Consider the following 23,274-nt stretch of genomic DNA (forward strand, 5'->3'; position numbering starts at 1 on the left):
GAGAGAGAGAGAGAGAGAGAAAGAGAGAAAGAGAGAAAATGTGTTCCTTTGTGCGTAAAACTATTAAAGAATGACACCAAAGTTAAATGCTGGTCTTATAGAAAGAAGGGAAAAGAATGCAAACACTTACAGCCATTAGCTGAGCTGACTGTCCCCTTTTTCTGAAGAAGAAAAGAATAAACCAGGCCGAGGGTCAGCTGTTTAGATAAGGTCCTGCTTGACTGGACTTTAATGAAAAGTTTCTTACAAAAGATGGTTCAACGATAAACCCACAAACATGAACCTTCCTTTATGACTCCCTTGGTATTTCACTGAAAGAGTCATGTACCTTTCAGTGACAATGTGCCCTTAAAGAAGTCAAGCTAGCATTGTGGAACAAGTGAGGGAAAGTTGGACCATTGACTTTAATAGCAAGCTGCTCAGGAACTCACGTCGGTGACTAGGTCATATTCTCAATGCATAATATAGGTGTGTGTTTTTTTATGCCTCATCATCTGCTGAAAGGTGCCAACTCAGAATTTGGGGCTAGAGTGCTTCGTTATGTCACTGATCCATATCGGGAGGTGGTCATAATGACAAAAGAGACTGCAAAACGGCTGTGAAGCGGTTATTCAATACAAAGCAAACCCACCAGCAGCTGCAGCAGTACAAGGATATGCAAGGTGCTCATAAGGAGACAAAGGCACACACCAATGTTACTTTTCATTTAAAACACTGAGTGCATTTGAACAGCTTGCATACAGATTGCAACACAGTTCAGGCAACATGCTGTAAAAACACACTGTCCTGGGATTTCATGGGATTACATGAAACACAAATTAAGCTGGAACAGGGATGGTACTAGTTAGGTGTTAATAGTGAAATTGTAGCCATGTCAAGAAGTAACAGTCTGCACAGAAATAAGAAAACCTTGTACTACCCCCACACCGTTTTTATTTTGGTCATTTCATGACACACTTTGGATTTTTCCAAAGTTGTAGTGCTTAACCAGGGCTGTTGCTAGTGCCTGATCTTCTCAATCATGACTAACTGATCAGAGATCTGTATCAGCAGTGTTGTAGCACAAGAAGTGGCTTGTTGGAGGAAACCCCCACTTGTGGGTGTCAAGAGTGTCTTCAGAACTTTGTATCTTGAATCATTAAAAGCCTACTGTACCCAATTAAATGTATAGATTTAATTGTTAATTTACTGATAAATCTGTTACTGTCTGTCCTCTTATTGGCAAAAAAAATCCTTATTTTCTTAATTGTGATGAACTGGTAACTGTGAACAACTTTTCACACTTGTCACAATCTTGTTAAGTCAGGAACAAGATTTTTTTCTGTCTCCGTGTGAACCACGGGAGGACCAAAACTGCAACAGTGGAAAAAGCATAGTGCACAAGCGACAAATTACAAGATATTGAAAAGATAACAGTATACGTGTCGGAGATCTAGATATAGACACCCGTATGTATATCTAAACATGGATATGCATAGACTCGGCTTAATTTCAGGTAAACTGCTCAACTGTTGCAAGTGTATGGACGGACACGCACTTTCACCTCATTCAACAATGTGAACCAGAATCTAGTCCTTCGAAATGCAAACCCAACAGCTTGAACATTGTCTGGCAATCAGCAACAACACTTTCAGGGGTTCATGTTTTCAGCAATTCTAACTCAAGACCACACGGTTTCTTATGGGGTTTAACTGCTTTCCACTGAGGTGGAAAAAAAAAAAGCCAATTTACAACTAACACATTTAGATGGAAAACCGATGTGGAAACAGATCAAGCTCTGTGACCATTACTGATGTGATAAGCTTGGAGCTGTTACAGCACAACAGGCCACTCAACATGTGGTCAGTTACCAGAGCGAAGCAATAATCCATCAACATTAAAATGCAAAGCAACGCACAGCAGAAAATTACTGCCTGCTGGTTTGTTTGCATGTTTGGTTCCTCCCCTACTGCCAAATTTACCTTGTGGGAAAGCAATTATCAAAAAGGTCCGATGTCTTATCCCCACTGACTGTTGTTGACACAATTATGTCTTACAAAGAGACAAACAATGTCAGAAGACAAGCTGTTAAAGGAGCTTGGGGCTGTATTAAATTAACAGAAAACCACAGCCCATATGGAATCGTGAACATCAAAGACAGCCAAAGGATTTCACTGGAGAGCGACGTCATTGCAGTTCATTTCCAGACACTTTTGACAAGGCATTCTCCTTTTGATTTTGATACCATCTGATTTACAGGCCTCACACAGAGTGGAGCATTAACATATTTTGTTTGCACATCAGTGAGCTGAAATAAAGTGGGAGCGCAAGTGTTACGGCCTTCTAAAATAGTTTGGCAACTTGTTTGTGTAATGAGGCTAAAGTCCAATTAGGAACTGTTCACTGTGGTAAACGGGTAGGAGAGGGGCACCAGTTCCCCACAGTGGCAGCCAGACATAAAAAGCTCTTTCTTTGAAAACACAGCACCCTGAAATGAACCCATACATCTGAAAATACTTTTACTCATTATTTATACCTTCCTTAAACATTTTTACTGCTTAAATCATATATAGAGCTCTCAATCTGTTGCCCTTTATTCAATTTTACTTGGCATTTAGGTTATGTATATGTTTAAGAAGGTTCAAAGCTAAATCAGCACTTTAAGCCTCTCACTTGCCTTTTTAGCCTTGACTGAAGCAAACACAGCAGTAGAGCAGCACTCAAAGAAATGAATCATTGACTTAACATCATTTTTTTATGTCGACAGGTTCCACATAATTGCATTGTGTTAGTTGAAAGCAAAACATATATAGCAATCTAACATTATGACTTTATGTTTAACTAAAATAAAATGAATGAATTAACCCAACTACTTCTAATCACGTCAGACTGACAAAATAGTAGTTGTACTAACTTAACTTTTTTGTGTTGGTCTGACAAAGCAAACATTCTTTCAGTGAACTTATGTTTTATTTGTTCACTAAACATAAAAAGATTACTTTAAAGTTATTTTAACAACTAATATTAGCTTTCCATCGACCAATATATTTTTTTAAGTTAACTAATTATTTTCTAGTCAAGTTAACTAATTTCAAGTTTATCAACAGGTTCCACAGAAATGAATAAACATGTTTATACAAATCACTGTAGTGTTGGTCAGACGGACAGAACCAATAAAATAGGAAGGAACAAACTATTGGCCAATTCAACCCCTCTTATTTATAGACGTGACATCTATTCTCAACACGTTACTCGACCGTTCCTCCTCTGTGTTTGGAGAGCAAACAGATTATCATTCTTGACACCATCCGCTTTCACTTCAGTTGCTCGCAGGACATTAAATTTGTTCATTTTAATAGTGTTGACAAAAACAAATGGAAAGAACAGGACAGTGACATATGGAGGATTATACTCAGAAGGAGAGGTATGAAAAGATACTCAGTTTAATATCCACAGGGGCTTTAAAGGAAAACATGGACTATGCTCTGTTTTACTGACTGTGGGTAAAAATGCAGATCATTAAATATCTGCATTCTCTCCAGAGACGTTAACCTGGGATGTGAGTGAGCTTGTAAAAAATCCCCCTCAGCACCTTTAGTCTCCCTTCTAGCAAACACAGATGTGTCAAAACCGCACCCTAAATCTCTTGAAAAACATTAAGTGCTGTTTATTTGGTGTGTTTGGATGTGGCAACTCTTCAGTATGGCTCTAGAGCTGCACTGCTGAGGGGAGAAACAAATTTACAGCTGCCAGTGAAGCTCACTCACCGGACGTTTGGCTCCCCCCGTCCTCAACTGAAGGATGTCTATTCTGGGTACCATCCAAAAAACAAAGATACCCAAAAGTCCTCAGTGTCATTAAGACTTGTTAAAAAATTATTTATTTTCCCTAGTGAGCAAAGATAAGGAAAATAACTCATTTCTTGTTAAAAGTATTTATATAAAGGGCAAATATTATATAGAAGAGCCATAAAAACTATAAAGAATAGGAATATGTTGAATGGAAGAGTTATTGGCAGAACAAAAAAGGAAGGCATTTGGAGACAAAGATCATCTCTGCAGGAAACATGAGTGAGCTCCATAGAAGTAATCAGACATACACAGAATCTTCCTGAGCCAACAAAACATTCTCTAAGTTTAAAGGAAAGTTTTGTGTCAGGATTGCTAGACTAACTGAGTCTTCAATTTAAGTGAAGACATATCTTAAACAGGAGGGAAGACAGCCCAACAAAGCTAGGACAGATACCTGACATATCCACCAGCCAGATTAATAAGGCGACCATGGAGTCGTTTGTGAGCATAAAGTTTAAAATAATTACAGTGGTTCTTGCTTCTTGTTTTGTCATTTCAGTACAAAATGTCAGCTTGGCTTAATTGTCAAGCCAAAGTTGTGCCTCCCTTTCATCAGTGTCTGAGCCAAATAAAGAGAAGAGTGACAGCAGCACTCGTCTGATTGCATTGTAAGTTCTTTTCCCTTCCACATTTTAGATTGAAGCAAGTTTTTAGGCATAAACAAGCCCCTTGGGAGGAACGAGTCTGCACATAGACTGAAAATAAAAAAAAGTTGTCAGAGGTTTCGTACTGTACTGTATTAGAACCCCGATAGAGTAGGGAACTTCGCCAATTTTTGCTTTCATTCCCAGATGCCTTGTACTGACTTATTTAAACACAGTAAAAGTGCTAAAATATTTTTATTTTATTTTTTTTAATTTTCTGTATATATTCCACTGTTTATTTATGCATTTCATAATTATTGAACATTGTATTTTCAAGTATAGTGGCTCACTTTAAACTCGATTTTAGTGTAATAAAAACAAGTTAGAAAAAGATGATCTTTAGCGAAGATTTTAAATTTGCTGTAATACATTACTAAAAATATTTCCTTGCTTTTTCTAATTCAGTCTCTCGGAAAGGAGTAATATTAAAAACATAAGTTGTACCACTGTGTAATAAATACAGATCTTTAGCAGTTTACCATTTCTTGCTTTCTCACCACATCTCAGCATTGGTAAATAATGGCCACTGAAGCATTAGCTTTATGGTTAAGATAAGGATAAAAAAAAATAAATCAGTCATGGTACAACAGTTATAGAGATACTAATTGGACATTGAATGCTTTCATCACATGTCTAAGTCTTTAATGTTTATGCTGCTGGAAAGGCAGTAGTTAAAAAGGCAGAACAAATATGTTAGGTTTCATGTACAAGACCAAAGCCCAGAAAACACTAAGTTTGCACAGACTTTGATAACCTTTAATAGAAAAGCCAATGTATCCAAGAAATACACACACAATCAGTTAGGTTCAAATTTGCTGTTAAATACTGTAAAGTCAAGAAAGGGAGCCGTTGTTGCCTCTAGGGATTCCACCCCATTGCTAGTTTCAATCATGGGTTTATCACATGTCTTCTCACAGTAGAATAGTTGTCAGAAGAATAGCATGCATTAACAAGGTAGAAGGAAAGAAGAAGATGAAAACCTTCTGCAGATAGAGTCAGTTGTAATCTCACAAAGTTAGTTCATCCTGAGTAGAGAAAACCAGCAGTTCCTGTAGGATAGAGGGCTTATTTTAAAGAACACACTGAACCAAGTCTGTACTACAACTCCCTTAGTGTTGATTTCAGAAGCGCTACAAAAGGCAAAAAAGTGCATTAAAGTGGATATTGGCAAGACGAAAGTAAAGCATTTTAGTATTTGACATTATTTTGTAATTTTGTCTTACAACTTTTTTTCAGTTCTGATATTTGTGTTGTCAGTTTTAGTTTTGCTGTGTTGCTTAATTACAATTAGCCATTGTTGTGTCACGTTGTGTTGGAGAGGACATTTTTAATGCCGCTTTTTTATTACATATACAAATGTAAAAGTGTCAAAGGCAAGATTTCAAAAAATTTCAGTCATTTTGGTAATTATGGGGGGAAAAAAAGTACTGTAGCAATAACAGCTCTAGCAACCTTTCTGAATAGTTAAATGGTTTTGGTTTAAGAAATAATGAAATAGTACTGAGGATGAACCAATCTTCAGAGGGGAATATTGAAAAAGCATGAGCCTTTTTGCTCATTTATGCAAAAATAAGTGACATCAGAAAAGATAATAATGTGGAAATTGGGAAGAAACACCAAGACATTAGCCAGGATGTTAAAGCTTAGGAACATATGGGTCCTCTACATGAACAATAAATTCAAAGAATCAAAAATATAAAATTAGATACAAAGTTTCTAATAAATGGAAAAGATTAGTCTAATTTAATGTCATACAGTGAGAATAAAATGGTTATGTGGATATGATTTCAATTATAAATACATTCAAGCATTTGAATACACTAGGCTTTGCGATGACATTTTACTTTAAAATATCCACATCATCAACTGTCAACCTAAGCATTAGGACTTTGTAATTTCTCCACAAATATTAGAATGATCCAAAATCATAGTAATCCAAGCTTAAATTGAATTCAGTGCCACAGGCGGAACTGTTTTCACTCGTGTATAATACTTTCTGAAGTTTCAGTAATTTCTGCCAAGTTGCACAGCAACCTTGTCATGAGCACTTTTACTCACCGATCCCAGTAAAAACAGCTTTTAACTCCAAACTGCTTATACATCAGGCAGAAACAGGATCCAACTCAAAGTCCAGGCAGAGAGACAGAAATATTGTCTAATACAATATTAATACAAGCTTTTTCACAAGCTTGTATTAAAACTGTTACCGGGTAACTGTTAATTTTCACTCTGGTTATTTAATCACTTAGTTGATAACTCACTTAGAAATGATTTACAACAATATAATGATGGACAACTTGAACAAGTTGCCTTTTATCTACAAACACTTCGAAGAACAAACAGACGTTGTTATGGCAACTCGTTGACCCCAGGTCTTAATTAAATGCCACTCTTGCTGGGATCTTTTTTTAATCTTCTTTTGTATAGCCACAGAGTTACAGGTGTGAACTTTTCTGTAACTCTGTTTTTTCTGTGAACTTTTTAATTTTTGTTCTGGCTGTAAATGTGTGCATTTGTATGATAACAGCTTATTTCTGCCTTGCAAGCTTGTTCTTATCTTTGTCATTTGGCAGAGAAAAAAAATGTAGGCCTCCATGTCACATCAAGTTTATCCCCCAGAAGAGAAGATTAAAATTAATCAAACTGATTCCCCCTTACTATATTTTTTCATGCTTAAAAAAATAATCAAGCCTCCAGTCACTAGGTGGCAGCAGTGCTCAAACTAAACAGGATCTTTGTCCAACCCAGCAGAGGAAGCCTACACAGAACTGAGACAGAGAAGTTTGTGATGGTGAAAAAAAAAAATAATAAGGGCAGCAGAGGCAAATAAAGTGATTGCGGCTCACAGTAAAAGATCAGGAAATATCATAAAGCATAATTAGCCCTTAGGTTTACTGTGAATGGGAAATGTTAGTCACCTTTTCAGCTATTCCGATATACTAAAACATAGGCAATGTTGCAAATTCTATAAGTTAATGACTTTACTGTTTTTCAAAAAGGAATAACTTGCTGAAAATGACAAGTAACCAATGTTTACAATATAAAAAAATTTTGAATGTTAGTGTGGTCAGTCTAAAAATGCCCATCCCAGTGAATCATTTGCACTTTTTTCTCTTTTGAGAAACACACAGATTGAGCAGGTCTTAATTAAATGTTACAAATTGAGTTAGCATAATGAACTTGGTCATTTTTAAGACTTAGAAGAATAAAATAAATAAAAATGTAAGTTGTTGCAGCTTCTATTATTGATCTGTTTTGATAATCAGATGATTGTATGCAGAATGCTAGAACCAGAAAGTCATACAATGGTTTGTAGAGATATATAACTAAATATCATCAGTTTCTCAACAGTATATCAATTTAGGACGGTTTGGAAAAAACAATTATGTTCCTTAATGGGGTCATGACAGAAAATAACCAAGAGCCATTGCCTTAGACGAATCTCACAAAGATCAGAACAGATGTTTCAGTCTTCCTCTGATCATACAGTCATTTCAGATGGGCTACAGGCATCCCTTAAATACTGTATCTGGTGTCATAAACATTTAGCCAGATTTAATTTAATATTTAATATAGTTAGGTCAATGTTTCAATGAGGTATCAGGTTCCTGGGAACACGTGCAAAACAAAGGAGACAATAAGAAAAGCCTATTCATTTATTTTTCTCTATAAATCTGTAATACTCTGCAGTTTGCAGGTTTTCTGCTGCATCATACAGTATGAGCACTGGAACGCACTTCATGCATCAATGGCTTTGAAGCTTAGCTTCCTGTGCTCTGCTCTCCAAAAGACTTTGCAGTATAAAGCATAAGAAAAAAAAACTGGGTCCCTTTTTATCCTACTCAAATCTTCATTGTTTGTTCAGCGGTAATCACAAATCTCTAAAATGCTGAATCTAAAAACTCTTCACATTTTGAGTAAATGTGTCAGAGACCCGGAAGCAGGAAGCGTTTTGTGCTCAGTAGGCTGGAAATAAAAGATTGTTCCTTTGGAGTCCTGCTAACAGCTGAATAATCTGTGTAAATATGTTCCGCTCTCTCATTCAGATGCCCTGATGAGCTCATCCTCATTAGTGGACGGCATCGCCCGGTACACAGAAAGACTGAATATGTGGAGAAGAGGGTTGGGGGGGAAGTGGCGGTGCTGCAGAGAAGTCTGGCAAGCAGAAGCAACTCAGCGGAGATGGAGCAAATTGGAAAGGGACAGGGAGGAAGCAGGTTTTTATCAAGAGGGAGACAGTTTTATCACCGTTAGAATGGATTCTATGATTGCTTTTGACACTATGAGGTTATATTAAATCTAATCAGAGCTTGGAATCTCTGTTAAATACACAGCAAAACTGACCAGCATGCAATACAAAATGAGAAAAAGGTACCATTTGATAAACGGATACTGAAGAGCTATTCTGCTCCAACTGTGGTCGCCATTTTCACTTTCCTACATTTTATCCCATTCCCAGTGTTGTGAAAAATCTTTTGGCCCCTTATAGAATACACACTGTTTTACACAATAGTAACTCGTTGTACCACCCTTAGCACTAACAACTGCTCAAGCTGCTCAAGTGATAACTGGCAATGAGTGATTGAAGCTCGCACTTCAAAGAACTGTTTTAATTCGGCCACATTGGGAGGTTTTCGAGTATGAATAGTCTGTTTAAGGTTATTCCCTCACAGCATCTGAATTGGATTAAAGACTTCGACCGTAACAATCCTCAACCTAGTTAGCAATTGTTGGGGTCTTGCCAACTGACGAACACAGCCACTTTACCACCATGTTTGATTGTCTGTTGCTGTTCTGAAATACCAGGTTAGTTACACACGTAAGTTATGGAACGTCCAAAATTTCTACTTCTGTTTAGTTTGTCACTTGAATATTTTACCAAAGGTCTTGGGGACAGCTACAATGTGTTTTGGTATTTTCTTGCCATTTTCTTTTTGGACAGTAGGGCCTTTCACCGTCAAACTCCTCCGTCTGTATCAAATCAAGCAACTGGATAGAAGGTGAAAATGAAGAGGTGGGTCTCAGAAAAATGATGAATGTGGGATTAGACACAGTCATTTTCCTTTACATGTTTGCCATGAACCATAATAAAGAGAACTGACAGAGAGCCTAAGTAATTACATATTTATAATACAATTCATATAAAAGCTTTTTTTCCTAATCCAATGCTTCAGAGCAGAATAAAACCTGAGTCCAAGATGGAAACAACAGGAGACCTACAAAGAATTCAGCTCAAGTATTTTTGCTTCACAGCCTCAAAGACCCCCTGCCACAAGTGCTGGCACAAATACTGTTATTTAAAAAGGCATGAAAGCACGCTGTGTAAAATCTTGAGTTGGACAGAATGTTCACTGATGAATAAGCATGAGCTGTGATATTAATACAGTGGTGAGTCATAAAATACAAGCAGAGCTACAAATTGATTTATTGCATTTGATTTTTTTTTAAATCAGATTATATGATTTCTGTTTCTCCTTAAAAAAATAGTAATAGATTTAACAGATTTCTGCATCAAAACTGGTACATGAACTATTTCGTCGGTAAAGTTAAAAAGTAGGAAAACACTTGGCAAAGTCATCATTCCATATTCAATGCCATTAATAATCTGGAGACATTATCTGTGTGCTTTTCCCCATTGCTTACTTCTACACAAAGCACACACACATACTCTCAGAGATAATGAAGAAGGTGCAAAAGGTGGCTGCCAGCGGGACAAGAGCTAATAAGATTTAACTCTGCTGTCTAATTCCACCTCCCCTTTTTAATCTCAGAGCAAAGACAGAGCACGCAGCTCCTGGACAGAAATACCAAACTGGTTCTTCTCACCTCAGTGAGGGACCGCTGGGGCCATTTTAGAAAGCTGCACTCTCTTAATTTCCCACAAACTTACCACCTAAGACATTTCCATCATTGTCCTCTTCATCCACAGAGGACCAGCTACTTAAGTGGCTGTGCTCAGTTCACCACCGCAGGTAGCCCAGCTCTTTGCCCTCCAATTAAACCCAGTGTGATGAGGGTCTCCCAAAAGTGCAAAGTGCCAGCGATCCGAGGGACCCTTGCCTTCACAATGTCAGGAGCATTTTCTCAAACAAATCCTGTCAGAGATACTCCATTTTCTATTAATTTAAGAGAGGACCTGAACATGTCAGCATCATCCCAGAGGAGCACACTGCGAGTTTCTGTGAAAAGTCACATCAGCAGCTTTACTTTATTGGACCATTCATCACATTTAAACACAGCAGTTACGAATGGCCTTCAGTCATTTATAATGGTGAGGTTGTATTCAAAAGCAACCAGACATCGCTGATCAGGATTTCCTACTGCGTGCAGTGGAGAGCTAAATGTTTAAGAAAACAAAATGTTGGGCACATCTCTCTGTAACAGCTGGCAGCCTCAAAACGTCATTAATTTGGCGAAGAGACGTGTTCTTGTGTGAGGGAGCGCTACAGGCTTGGTCGGCATCAATAATGTTATCACAAAGATGCTAATTTAGACAAAATCCTCCTGCTCCCTCCAATCTGATACAATAATGGGCACCTCAAAATGTTTCAAACCACACACACACACACACACACACACACACACACACACACACACACACACACACACACACACACGCCCACGCACGCACGCACTTCCACTGTCGCAAAAATCCATCCAAAATCAAATTCTCAGCTGAAAGTACTGAAAAAGGCAAAGAAAATTGTCACATCAAAAACTGTAAAATGCATCACACAGTGCCATCAAGAGTGGTGTGTAGATGTACAGCAACAGCCGTTCTCCGAGTATGTTTTGCAAGCGGGGCTCTGACTTCGAGGTTTCCCATAAGTCACCTGCAGAAGAACTAGATGCTACCTGGAAACAGCCACAGACCATGTCTGAGAGCACTTTCGATATTTATCTGCTGAAGGAAACCAGAGGACATCCTGTAAGTACCGGTAAAAAGGATAATTTCCTTGATACAAATCAAAGATATTACAGGCCAAGCTTGTTACACACAGGGTATGTTTAGCACACAGTGGCTGACCAGATAAGATAAGGCACATTTTAAACTGGTTTATATTTAAAAGGGAAGACTTTTTAATTACTGCACTTGAGATAATATCTCAGTCTGGGTGTGGCTTTGAAACTGTATTATTTATCCCTTACTGTGACAGATGAGATATCGGCACAGGGTTTGACAATCAGCTACAACATTCACTCATCTGAACATAACATTGTGCAGAGGGACATTTAAAGATTTAAAGACTCTCAGTTACTCCAGAGCAAAGATCACTAGACACAAGTTGTCTAAAAGAAAAAGAAGGTTTCAAATATTTTACAGAGCAAACTCCATCTAATTGTTTAATTTACTGAGATGCCAGAGCATGTTTAGTAGTAAATTAAAGGATTTCCAGCTGAGTGGAGTTGTCCCTCTCCTGTGGTTGAAAGAATAAAATCTGACTTTTCCCTCACATATTACAAAGACATAGAATGTGTTAACCGGAAACATTTCTGTTGGGGAAAAACAATGACAGTCATTGTCTGAGAACTGAAGAAAAATGACCTATCACTTTTATTAAGGAAGGAAGGAAGAAGGAAACAAAACAAGGAAGTGTGTGAGAAAGGAAGGACAAAACATTCAAACAAACAAATTCTTAGTGAAGTCTGGAAACTGAAATCCGACTCCATACATTAACACTTCTCCAGACTCTGGAGGAAACCCTAATACTAACTGCTACACGGTTTTAATAAAAGGAACTACATCGTATCTAGCATTTTTTTTTTTTCAGTTTTAGATTTGTGTGTAAATATCACAATCTAATATTTTGACTCAAAGTTATCATTATGTGAAAATTTCATCCCAGTCCAGGCCTGGATCTGAATAAATCTTGGCCATGGCAGAGTAACGACTACTGGTGAAAATTTATAGACTTACATGAAAGTGCTGCACTAATAAAATCTGATAGGTACATCAAATATAAAAGTTTAAAGCTAATTAAATGCAAAATGTGCATTTAATAGGTGGTCAATTAGGATACATATTGATCAGCATAATGGTAATCATAAGGAAGCAGTGTCTGTGGTAATAGATTAAAAACAAAATTAAGAAAAGTGGAAAAGTCAAAAAAAAAAAACTGTAAATTTTGGGAAGACACATAAAAATCCTATGCACATTATGCCGAGGTAACGCAATAAGTTAAATTAAGTAGGTGACTGCCAATGAATAAAATTACCCATAATCAGTATTCTCTCAGCATATAAACAAATGGGGTCTTCCAGACAAATAATTCAGCAACAGATGGAAAAAAATACTAAACGCAACCATTTGGCTGATTTATTCATAGTAGACAGAAGAGTGCAGAAAACAACTTGCGTCTCAGCGACATTATGAGAGTGGAAAGCAGTCAGGGTCTAGTCATGGAACATTAAAATCATATGATATGGCTGCCTTTACTTCAGCTCCTTGTCAAATAAAGCTGTGCTTGACCTGGCATGGGGATGATATCAATCACACACTTGTTCCTGAGAAAGGGAAGCATTATAGTTATTAAGCAGCACACAGCTCCGCATAATCTGTGCAATGCTGGAATAGAAAACAGCCCAGTAAAGCCCAACAGCAATACAGAGTTTAAGTAACACAACACAGGAGTGTGTAGAGAGTTGTGCATACAAGATGAATTACCTGAAGCAATTACCAGCATCCCAGTTTTACTCAGTTGACTAACTTCAACATCGGGCCACATGGCTTCACAGACTGCATGCTAAGTGTGCACCACTCAAATGAGCCACTTTAGTCATATTTTTAACTCATCAGCAACAGACGTTAGAGTGACTGGATTTCTCATCACATGCAGTAAAATGTTTATAGCTTGGGAGAGGCTCAAAATATCAACCAAAGCAACTTTATTAACCTTTTGTTAAGGTTTAAATTTAGCAGAGCTCTACACTGGACAGCTTAAGAGAAGCTGAATGGGTCCGTAATGACGCATCGTCACTCCTCCCAAATTCGGAGCCATTTTTTCAGCCTTGTGTTTTTCTCGATATACGAGCTTACAGCCGGAGAGAGAGAAAACCCACACAGCCACTCATAACACAACGTCTACATATTGGTATTGACATAACGGCAGCAACCATTCAAACTGCAGATCCTTTACTTTTCCCAGAGGAGTGTTTGACACGGCATCAATACACCACAAACACACACGCAGCTGAAAGGCAAATCAAAATCAAAAGCTCGCCTCTTCTGCTGCTAGTGCAGTCGGGTCACTTTAGCATAACGCCTCTCTAAACCCTCCACTGAACACATCTGAAACCGAAGCCACGCAATGTAAATGTGTGTTCAAGGCGTTGTGAGAGACTGGAGCGTTACGAGGTGCGCGCACATGGCCGCTGTCAATGCCACAGGCTGTCACAGGTGACATATACCTCTGTAAACATGTAATTATCCATCTAGTCAGCGAAGGCTGCAGTGGACTCAAACAAGCTGGTAAGAACTGGGTTTTATTTCCATCCCTTGCCCCCCCCCAAGCTTAGGCGGAGAATGTCAAGAGCTGAAGACATCACAGAGTAACTAAGATGAGCTCAATTATCTCATCGTAAACACAGAAATAAAAGACAGACTGCTTCCACAACAGCTGCTTTATTTCATCTGCGGACAAGCCAGAAGAGAACTTCTCCGTGAAAAACCATTCCTGGTCAGAAGGTTGGTAAAAAAAAAGAAAAAAAAAAGAAGACTAATGTTTTACTAAGAGTCCCCTCATGCCTCTGTGTGTGTGGGTGGGATGGTAACTGCTCACCCACACAGCTGTGTTCACATATGCTGTGCAGTAAGTCCAGACACTGCAGGTGTGTTGAAGCAGCGCTGGGCTGACAGCTCCATCACTCTCCTGCTACGGCACCTGTTCAGCCCGAACCACTGGCAAACCCTCATTTGAATGAGTTCATTAAACTTAGTGGTGTCTCATATTTTCTGGCCAGACTACATCCAACCTTAATCAACTCCGAGTGGAATTTTACAAACGCATAAAAAAAATAATGTTGCTATTTAGTAATACTTGTATACATACCGTTATTTTTAAAAGGCACTGGCACCATTTTTTGTCTATCAAGAAATATTTATCTTGATAAACAAGATAAATGTTGCTTATCAAGATAAATGATACGTCAGCTAAATTTCACTGTTGGCTGAAGTGAAATTGGGACTCAGATGCTTTTACGTGGAGGGGCTGCTTTCTGTTATCCATTTAAGAATTAGATTTTTTATTTGTCATTTAATTTACTGCTTGTACAGCGGGCAAATTTTGTGAATGTGTATTTGCCGTACATACAGTTTGTCTAAATTTCATATCAGTTTTTATTTCCTGTTTTGACGCTAATAATATGTGTGTGTACATCATGTACACACGAGTAAAATGTAATTGGTCTCACAGAATGATCACAAAACAATTCCAACTATATAACTTGTTTCTACTTTTTAATAATGTAACAATGTTTTTTTTTTTACATATATTCAGTTATTTTGTTCAACTGTCATTGATTTTATTTTTGCCTTCTTTCTTACTCACATATTTGGTTTTACTGTGTCTCTTATATGTTTGCATTGAATTGCATGCATTTGCTGCACCGCAATAGAGAAAATCTTTGGGTTTCTTACGTTGTTCACTGAACTCAAAGAAATTATAAATCATCTAAACACAATTTAAACTTCAGAGATCCTGGGACTAAACTAAACACCTAATATATTTACCTTTGTTAATTCTAATAGCATGAAGTTTTCCTAATCATAATTGTTAGCATAAAAGACTTCCATGTCGCATAGCCCAAATGGATCTCCACTGAATAACACTCAAACAAATTTTTTTAGATATGGTTTAAAAGACCCATCCCGTAAGCTGACACATGTGACAAGTTTTTCAACTTAAGCCTCTTGGTTGAAAGTTTGATCGTTGAAAATTTGAATGAAATTACAAATTCAAACACTAGCTGGCAGCAGAGATTATGTGGGCCTCTAAATTTGGCCTCCCTGCATTTTTGCAACAACAGTCTGGATAAACCACACAAACCCAAGTCAAACAACCAAAACATACAATTTCTAGAAAAAAATATAGTGTGTAATTATGGGTAAAGTGGAATAAATATATCAAATATATCGTCAGAAATAAACTTCTATCTTAGATTATGACTAAAACTGATATAAAAAAAAAAACTTAAAATTGGAAACGGAAGATTCCAATCAGTCTTTGCCCAGTCTGTTCTGTGTGGCCCCCAAAGGTTTGAGCATCCCACTTAATTAAATTTGGGTCAAATTAAGAATATTAGATTGGAACAATAAAATTGCCTAAAACTGAATCTGTGTGGAAATGAGTAAGATTTCCTTTGATTTATTTAACCCTTATTGGTTTTTTTTTTTTATCTTAATGTTCCATTTGAAACATTTAAAAGCAGATAAATCCACCCCAACTAATGTCAAATATTGGTTTTATGGGGGGCTCATTAAAATGCCCTTATCGTTCTCATGGGTGTAACAAGAGTGCTGTGCTTTGGAGAGAGCGTTCCTGATTTTTGGTGGCATTTCAGGTCAAACGACCAAGACAGGGACATTCCGTTCTGAGTCGATCCCAGACTGAGGTTTACAGAGGACCAACTCAGCCCAGATGCAAATCACCCAAGCTGGATTCAGCCAGATTCTGGTGGTCAAACCAAGCTGCAGTGTGGAGGCTGAAACAATAGCAGGAAAGCTGACCACAACAACTTCCTGGACTCGTTAACACCCCTAGCATCGCCTCCTATTGAATGCCTTTAATCAATGGGAAAAAGCAGGTGAGCTTTAAAGCTACTCTTGCTTTATTTTATCGGTATAATCAAGAGTGTATATTTTTTAAGGCATCTACTTATTATTCCCTCCAGTCAAAATTTGACTCAGCTCTTAACAGCCATTACAAGGAACCAGCATAAGGTTTCCAGTCATTTCTCTTTCACTGAGTAATTGGGCCAATGGGGGAAAAAAAACTAGTGACACCAGTGTCTGAGGTTACCGTAAAGTCCAAGAACAAGGATGAATGAAAATAGTCTGAAAATAAACGAACAAGCCTGATTAGTGCCAAGTAGAGATAATAAAAAGGTCTGGAAAGCGGTGGGAGGCAGACAGTCTTCTGCGGACTAAACACCGAACCCACTTGTTGGGAAAATTACCCCAGAGCTCGGCTCTGCACCGGACTCAGTTATTTCAAATATACCATAATTGCAGTTCTCCTAGTTTACTTTGTGCATTTGAAAAGCTTGGGGAAGGAGACGGCAGCACTGGATTCAGGGAAACCTGCAAAGTGGAGAAAATCCGCCCAGACGGCAGGGAGCAAGAAGCGAATTACCCTGGACCACTGCCCTGGGAGAGAGACTGAGCCGCTGGGGCTCAGCTACTGCCGCCCTCACTACGGTATCCTGTCCAAAACATGGGAAGTATTCCCCAAACTGAAGCGGCTTTCAGAGAAACAAATCTCAACAGATGGACCCTTCTTCCTGAATAAATTCTGTGTTTACAAAGCATCTGGTTTTCTACATACTTCTGTAAATACAGCAGGAATCTGAACATTTTTTTTTTCAATCATTGGATCCTTAGTCACTTTGGAGCACAATCTAACACAAGCTAAGACAGATAACGTTGGTTTAAATTAAGATGGTTCTTTACTGCGAATATAAGGAAGTACAGCAAAACCATGTGCTTCAGAAAGTGACAAAAATATAAACAGCTAAAACATAAAAGGAAGAAACGAATCTGTACCTGCAATCTAACTCCTAGGAGGTTATGTGATTCTTTTTATTTTATTCTACAGAGCTTTGCAGCTTAAGGGCTTAAAAAAAACAAGATAATTTCAGACTGAAGTCCTGACCAATTCGTGAACTCTGAATAAAAACAAAATCAGTCAGTGTGTTTGACTTTCAGGTTTGATTTGGAAAGAAAAAGTACAACTTCACAAATCAAAGGAGGAGAAAAAAAGCCTTCCTGGCATGGATGTTCCCTCAAGTGCTTTAAAACTGGCTGTGCAGAAACGATTAAACTGGAAAACTTATATAGCTTTAAACCCAACGGTGCCTACACCATGAATTATTACCAAACATCTATGGCAGAAGTAGGAATTGTGTTCAAGAAAAGCATTTTCTAACAGTTTGGCAAGTGCTAAAATTTAGCTCTCTAAACACAGAGCTAAGTTTAATTAGCTCTGTGTTTAGAAAGGTCAGGCTTGAAAACTGCAGATTTTCTTGAAAGTTCAGGGTAGATTATCAGCGGAACCAACTTCAAAAATTTTGAGATAAGTCTGAAAGACATTAGAAAAAAGCTGATGTGTCGCTGGATATTCCATGAAGAAATTAAATAATCAAGTCAACTTGTGTTAATAAAAAGAGCAAAAAATATTTTCTTTAAGGAGTTTCACAGTTTAATAATAATAGTATGTTATCAAAATCAATAGTTACTGTCAGAAGCAAACCCTACTACCACAGTTGTTATTAATACTGGTCTTTTAGGGACCTGTTGATGGGTTTGATATGAAAGCTGAAGGATAACCTTGGTTGCTCAGAAACCTTGGGGTACACAGGTCATCTTTAATGACTATAATCCTTCTATTAGTAGTTTGTAAATCAAATTTTTTTAATGTTTATTTTTTGTTAATCTGCTGCATTGATGAGTAGATTTGATGCTCGAATATTCACACACTGGACTTCGTTTTTCTTAGTTGAGGTGTTATTTTTATATTGTCTTTTTTTTTCCCTTGAAATACACAATAATCCTGAACAGACATCATTTCTTCTTTAAAGAAATTGTAATTCACCCCCAGATTGTTTTGTTAGATTATAAAACGGGTTTATCTACCGGTATGTACTTTAGAATAGGTTTAACGTAGCTCATCATTGTTATGTAATATAAAAAGAAAATAATGTGCCTTTAGGTTTTTTTTTTTCTTTAAAAAAAAGCTAAATAAAGGTACTACTCCTACCAGAAGCCAAGACCCATATATTTAAATTAAAGTATTATTCCTGATGCATACACACAGCGGTCGTCTCCCACAGTTAAAAAACAAACAAATAAAGCATCCAATTTAGTCAGCACGGCTTCAGTCAGCATAACCATCATAGACAATAAAGCAGATAGCGAGCACCCAGAGATTCAATTTCACAGACGTGAGATGAGGTGAGGGGCTGGGGAGGCCCGTAACTCACTGATGCAAAGCTTACATCAGCAATAAAATATTCATGAACACTCTAACACCCTCAAGAACAACCGGTGGTCGACACAGATCTGATAAATTTCACTTCCTCTGCAAAGTGGATGGCAGATGCAGAAAGAAGCAGCTCACTTTAGGTCTCGGGTCACTTGTCTTTCGGGTGCGAGCCAACGGAATGGGGGCTTTCGTGGGAACTGAGGAGAGCCGAAGATACTGTTGCTTCAATAAAACAGATGAAATGACAAGCTGGAAAGACAAACACGGCATTTTCTAGAGTCACCAGGAAAAATACATTTTACCTCCAGGACTTTTACGCAAGACTTCTGCCAAGTTGGCAAGGCACTAGTATATTACTGGAAACCCTCAAACAACAAACATGCAACCTACTCAGAACGTAGCGCTGTGGAGAGGGAGCAGCCTCGTGACTGAGGAGTGTGGAAAACAAATTGAAAGAGCAGCTCAAACAGATCAGTTTTTCTTGTTATTTTGACAAGGTGCTGGAGGAAATAAACTTAAGTTAAATAACTGGCATCTAGTCACGGAGCGAAAACTCAAAAAGTGAACAGACAGACGAGACGGGTAACATTGCAACTACAAACGACTTAACAAGGTGGGAAAAAAAGAGCCCTTTTTTTTTTTTAGCAACGGACCACAGTAGCGAAATCAAATATTAACTGGTTTCATCCTCGTTTCATTTATGCAGACAGAAACCAGCAGCTCTGTGCAAACTGACAATGGAAACGATATCTGATCTGTATCCTAAAACCTCCGTCTCCGTTTCACCGCGGCGCATCCAAACAGGTCAAACTGCTCCCACCCCGGCAAGACTCTTCATGTAAAAGGAAAAACTAAATGAAGCTCCACCCAGCTGACACATTCCTCCCACAGTCCTGCCTCCATTAGGCTCGTTAAAGGCTGCTTTACATCCACCTCCTTGTTTTCATTGTTAAAAGGGGCTTATCAGCGATCCGGCTCTTTGTGCTTCCCAACTTGTTACCGCAGAGGCTGCCCCGCCTTCCGGGGTAAACTTGCATGTGTGCCACATCAACAAACATGAGGAGGCGAGGCCGGGTCGCGGGGCCCGCGCTGATGAAGGACGCAGGAGCTTGACACAGCAGAGAGCCCTGTCCTCATCGAGGGCTCCGTGACACGAGGCGCCAGGCGAAACCAACGACTTTTATTAATCTGTGGCAGTTCTCTCCAACTCAGCTGATGAAACAAGAAAGATTCATGCTTTCTTATGAAATTAAATTATTATTCATGAGGTTTTGTGTAATCATTGCACCAGAATGCTGCTTCTTCTTTTTTTTTTTTAAGTCACAAACATGCTCACACCTGGACCTACAGCAAGCTTATCTTGTAACAGCTGGGTAAGTACTTCTTTTAACGGCGCCATGAAGTAATTTCCTTCCCTGAAGGGGTGTGTTCAACCCCCAACCCAGATTCAGAGTAAATAGGAATCATATGAATCTTTGAACACTTCAGTACTCTGGGGGTTTAAACTAATGAGTATTTTCATAAGCAGTCAGCATTCTTGTTTTTCTTTTTGATTAAATCTGCTAATCGTCTCATCTTCGAGCTGTCAAGAGCGTAAACTCTGAAAGTGATTAAAAAAAAAGAGAGAGAGAAAAAAAGTTCCATTACTGTCCTAACATTCTTCAAATGCTTCATCTCCCACGAGAGAGCGCATGTGCGCACATGTGTGCGTGCTCATACTTAAAAAGGTAAAGAGGTTCCTGCCCAAGTGTTTTCATGTCTCTCCTGCACATCTGGCTCTCGTTACAGTCTCTGTGACCTGCGTGTGGTTGGGCTCCGTCCCAGCCCCCATCGCTCCGCTGTGGGAGAGCAGAATAACGACTGAGCGTTGCTGGGTCCCAACTGCTGCGGTTCCCAGGACTCCTGGCAATATGGGTGGTTCACCGCTTTGCTTCAGGCAAGAGATTGCCTCCCACTGACCAGGCTGCTATTTTTCTTTTCATCTTTGTCTTTAGATTAAGTTTTTTTTTGTTTTTTTTTAAGCCACCTCCAGAAGTGCTTCTAGAAATGGATTTCTGTTATTTTAGACCTTTAGAAAATAACAGCATTCTCCGCCATCGTCTGTGGGATCATTTTGACCAGATAGTAGTTGTTTTTTTTTAATAACAGTTCTTAAAAAAAAATTTAAAATAAAATCATGAAGACTGAGAAACACTGTGCAGCTCTACAGATGGCAGCAGAGTTGAATCACACATCATTAGACGTAGCTGCATCTACTGATCTGATCCATTTAAAAATGTCTATCCTGATACGTGATAAACTGAAACATCTCCAGGCGTAATTTCTAAAGCAATGCTGCTACATAATTAGTTCAATTATTATAACAAAAGCAACATTGGGAGCTGAAAAGAAAGAGGCAATTTGTAACCTTAAGCATCAACATCTGGAATGTTACTGAGTCATCCTCAATTGGGATTAGCTCATGAAAATTTATGAGCAGACCAGTAGCTATTTGTTGTTCACTGTGGAAACTGCAGCAAACACTTTTCCTTTCATATTTAGCAGAGATAAAACAGACCAGTGCTTTTCAGAGAGATACAGATTTTCAGCTTCTCTTCGCAATCTGAGCTGCTGATTCCAACTTCTGTTTCCTAACAACGACATGAGGGGGGGAAAAATGTGCAGCAGGTTTGTCGATGTTGTCGTTTTATATCCCATATGAAAGTGCACGCTGCTTACAGTCAACTCAAGTCAAATTTGTGTTGCACATTTCAGCAACAGGACTGTTCAAAGCTACTCGCATCATAAAAACTCAGAAATTATATAACCAGGCATAAATGTCACATGTTGTCGAATGTTATCATAAAAATCATGAAGCAAATACATCAAATATATGTTGATCTGTTTTCCACAAAGGCAGCTCTGAACAGGGAGGTTTTTAGTCTTAATCTAAAGGAACTCAGTTTCAAATGTTTTTCAGTTTTCTGGGAGTTTATTCCAGATTAGAGGAACATAGAAACTGAATGCTGCTTCTGTTTGGTTAGAACTTAGTGATCTGGAAGGTTGAAGACTAACTAAATTGATTTTTTTCAGTATTTTAACTACCTATGGCACCAATCTATCTATGGAAAAAGAGTGCAATATCTCATCAGCTGAAAAATAATTAGAGATTTTTTTTTTTCTGGCATCGTTTCTACTGCAACATGCATACAGACAGTGAGTCAGTATTTTTTTTATTTTACTTTTTTGGATAGTCACTTTTTGGCTGGCAACTTTATTCTTTCGCCACCGAGGTCTTTAGCTGAACGAACAAGATGAGTCAGCTGTGAAGTTCATTAGTGTCCAAAGAGGAGCAGCTGTGCTAAGACGAGATGAGAACTGGGGGAACTTGATGAACAACAGATCGACGCCCCGGATAAAGGAGGCTCTCTTATGGACGAACGCAGAGGCACCGTTCTGTCACTGACGAACCAGCCCAGCCTCGGTAACAATACTCTCCTCCCTGGGTAAAAAAAAGCCTGTCTGCACCCAACGAGGGGCCAAATCCAACAACTCTGACAGCACACACCGACTTAGACGCATTCATTACCGAACTTCAAAGCAGCATCATCTCTATGGGTCTCTATGGGCGCTACGATATCTGCGCTACGCTGCACAGCCTTCCGCTGAAGTAGGACAGAGTCACAGCACAAGAGTGCTGCGTTAAAGATTAATGAAGATATGGCAAAAGCAAACCAGCTTACAAAACATGCTTAAACGTAATCAAATATTTAGAAGTAGCAATCTGTGTGTGTTGCGGTGTTTGACTCGAGGACCCTGGAGAGGCCTTTGGGGCATCGTAACGTATCCGTAATGAATAGCATGATTGATGCTTTAACAGCAGCTGGATCTGGTCAGCAACAGGAAAACAAAAAGGGGAAAGAAAAAACACAAACGCTCACTGTTCACACTGCTCTGTTATTCAAGGAGGAGTTTAATGTGTGGTAGTGAGACATTTATCACCTTCAGGATGATATAGGGATGTTTGTGTTTAGGGCTAATTTTATTTTATCAGGCCACATTTATTAAATGGGCTGTGCCTTGCCAGTATATAACTCGTTTTTTTCTAACAGCAGAAGCTCGCAGGATTTAATTAGAGTCGCACCCTATTGACCAATATTAGCTAAAACATTTCCCGTAACACTCATTTATGAAAGGGGTTTTTCCACATTAATTCCCGTTTTCTCAAGCTGAATGCTCTTAGTGACGCACCTACTTCGTTGTTTTTTCCCCCTAAAGTAAACTCGCTGACTCGTTTGAACGCCGCTGATGAAGGGAACAATTATTCTCACTGTTTTTGTGAGAAGTTCAGAGTTAATTTCACACCGTGCTGCAGAGCAGCCTGAAACGTTCAGGCATTGTTAGGGAGAGACAATGAGGAGGAAAAACAGGGAGGTGTGGACTCAACTGACAGGGTTTACTGAAGGCACTGAGTCTTGTTTTTTTTTTCAGACAGGTCTGTGTTTGGCAATAATGATCACAAAAAGAGGAACCACCCACGTGGGACGGTCCGACTCATGCCGAGAAGCTCCAATCAGTACTCAGCGGGCTGCCTTCTTCTCCAATCATCGTCACGTCCTGCTA

At 38.7% G+C, this 23,274-nt stretch overlaps 1 protein-coding gene across 6 annotated transcripts in view; it reads right to left on the reverse strand.

Annotated features, from left to right (window-relative positions):
• Positions 1-23,274, reverse strand: part of furina (furin (paired basic amino acid cleaving enzyme) a) — an 81,464-nt gene that overhangs the window by 40,655 nt on the left and 17,535 nt on the right. The window contains exon 2 of one of the 6 annotated variants that reach the window (XM_044137855.1): positions 131-161. The exons of the other annotated variants lie outside the window; for them this stretch is intronic. Coding sequence (XP_043993790.1) covers positions 131-161 — 31 coding nt within the window. The remainder of the gene's footprint in view (positions 1-130; positions 162-23,274) is intronic. 6 annotated transcript variants of the gene reach the window in all.

The sequence above is a fragment of the Gambusia affinis genome, linkage group LG02 (genome assembly GCF_019740435.1).
Source record: "Gambusia affinis linkage group LG02, SWU_Gaff_1.0, whole genome shotgun sequence".
Taxonomy (NCBI): Eukaryota; Metazoa; Chordata; class Actinopteri; order Cyprinodontiformes; family Poeciliidae; genus Gambusia; species Gambusia affinis.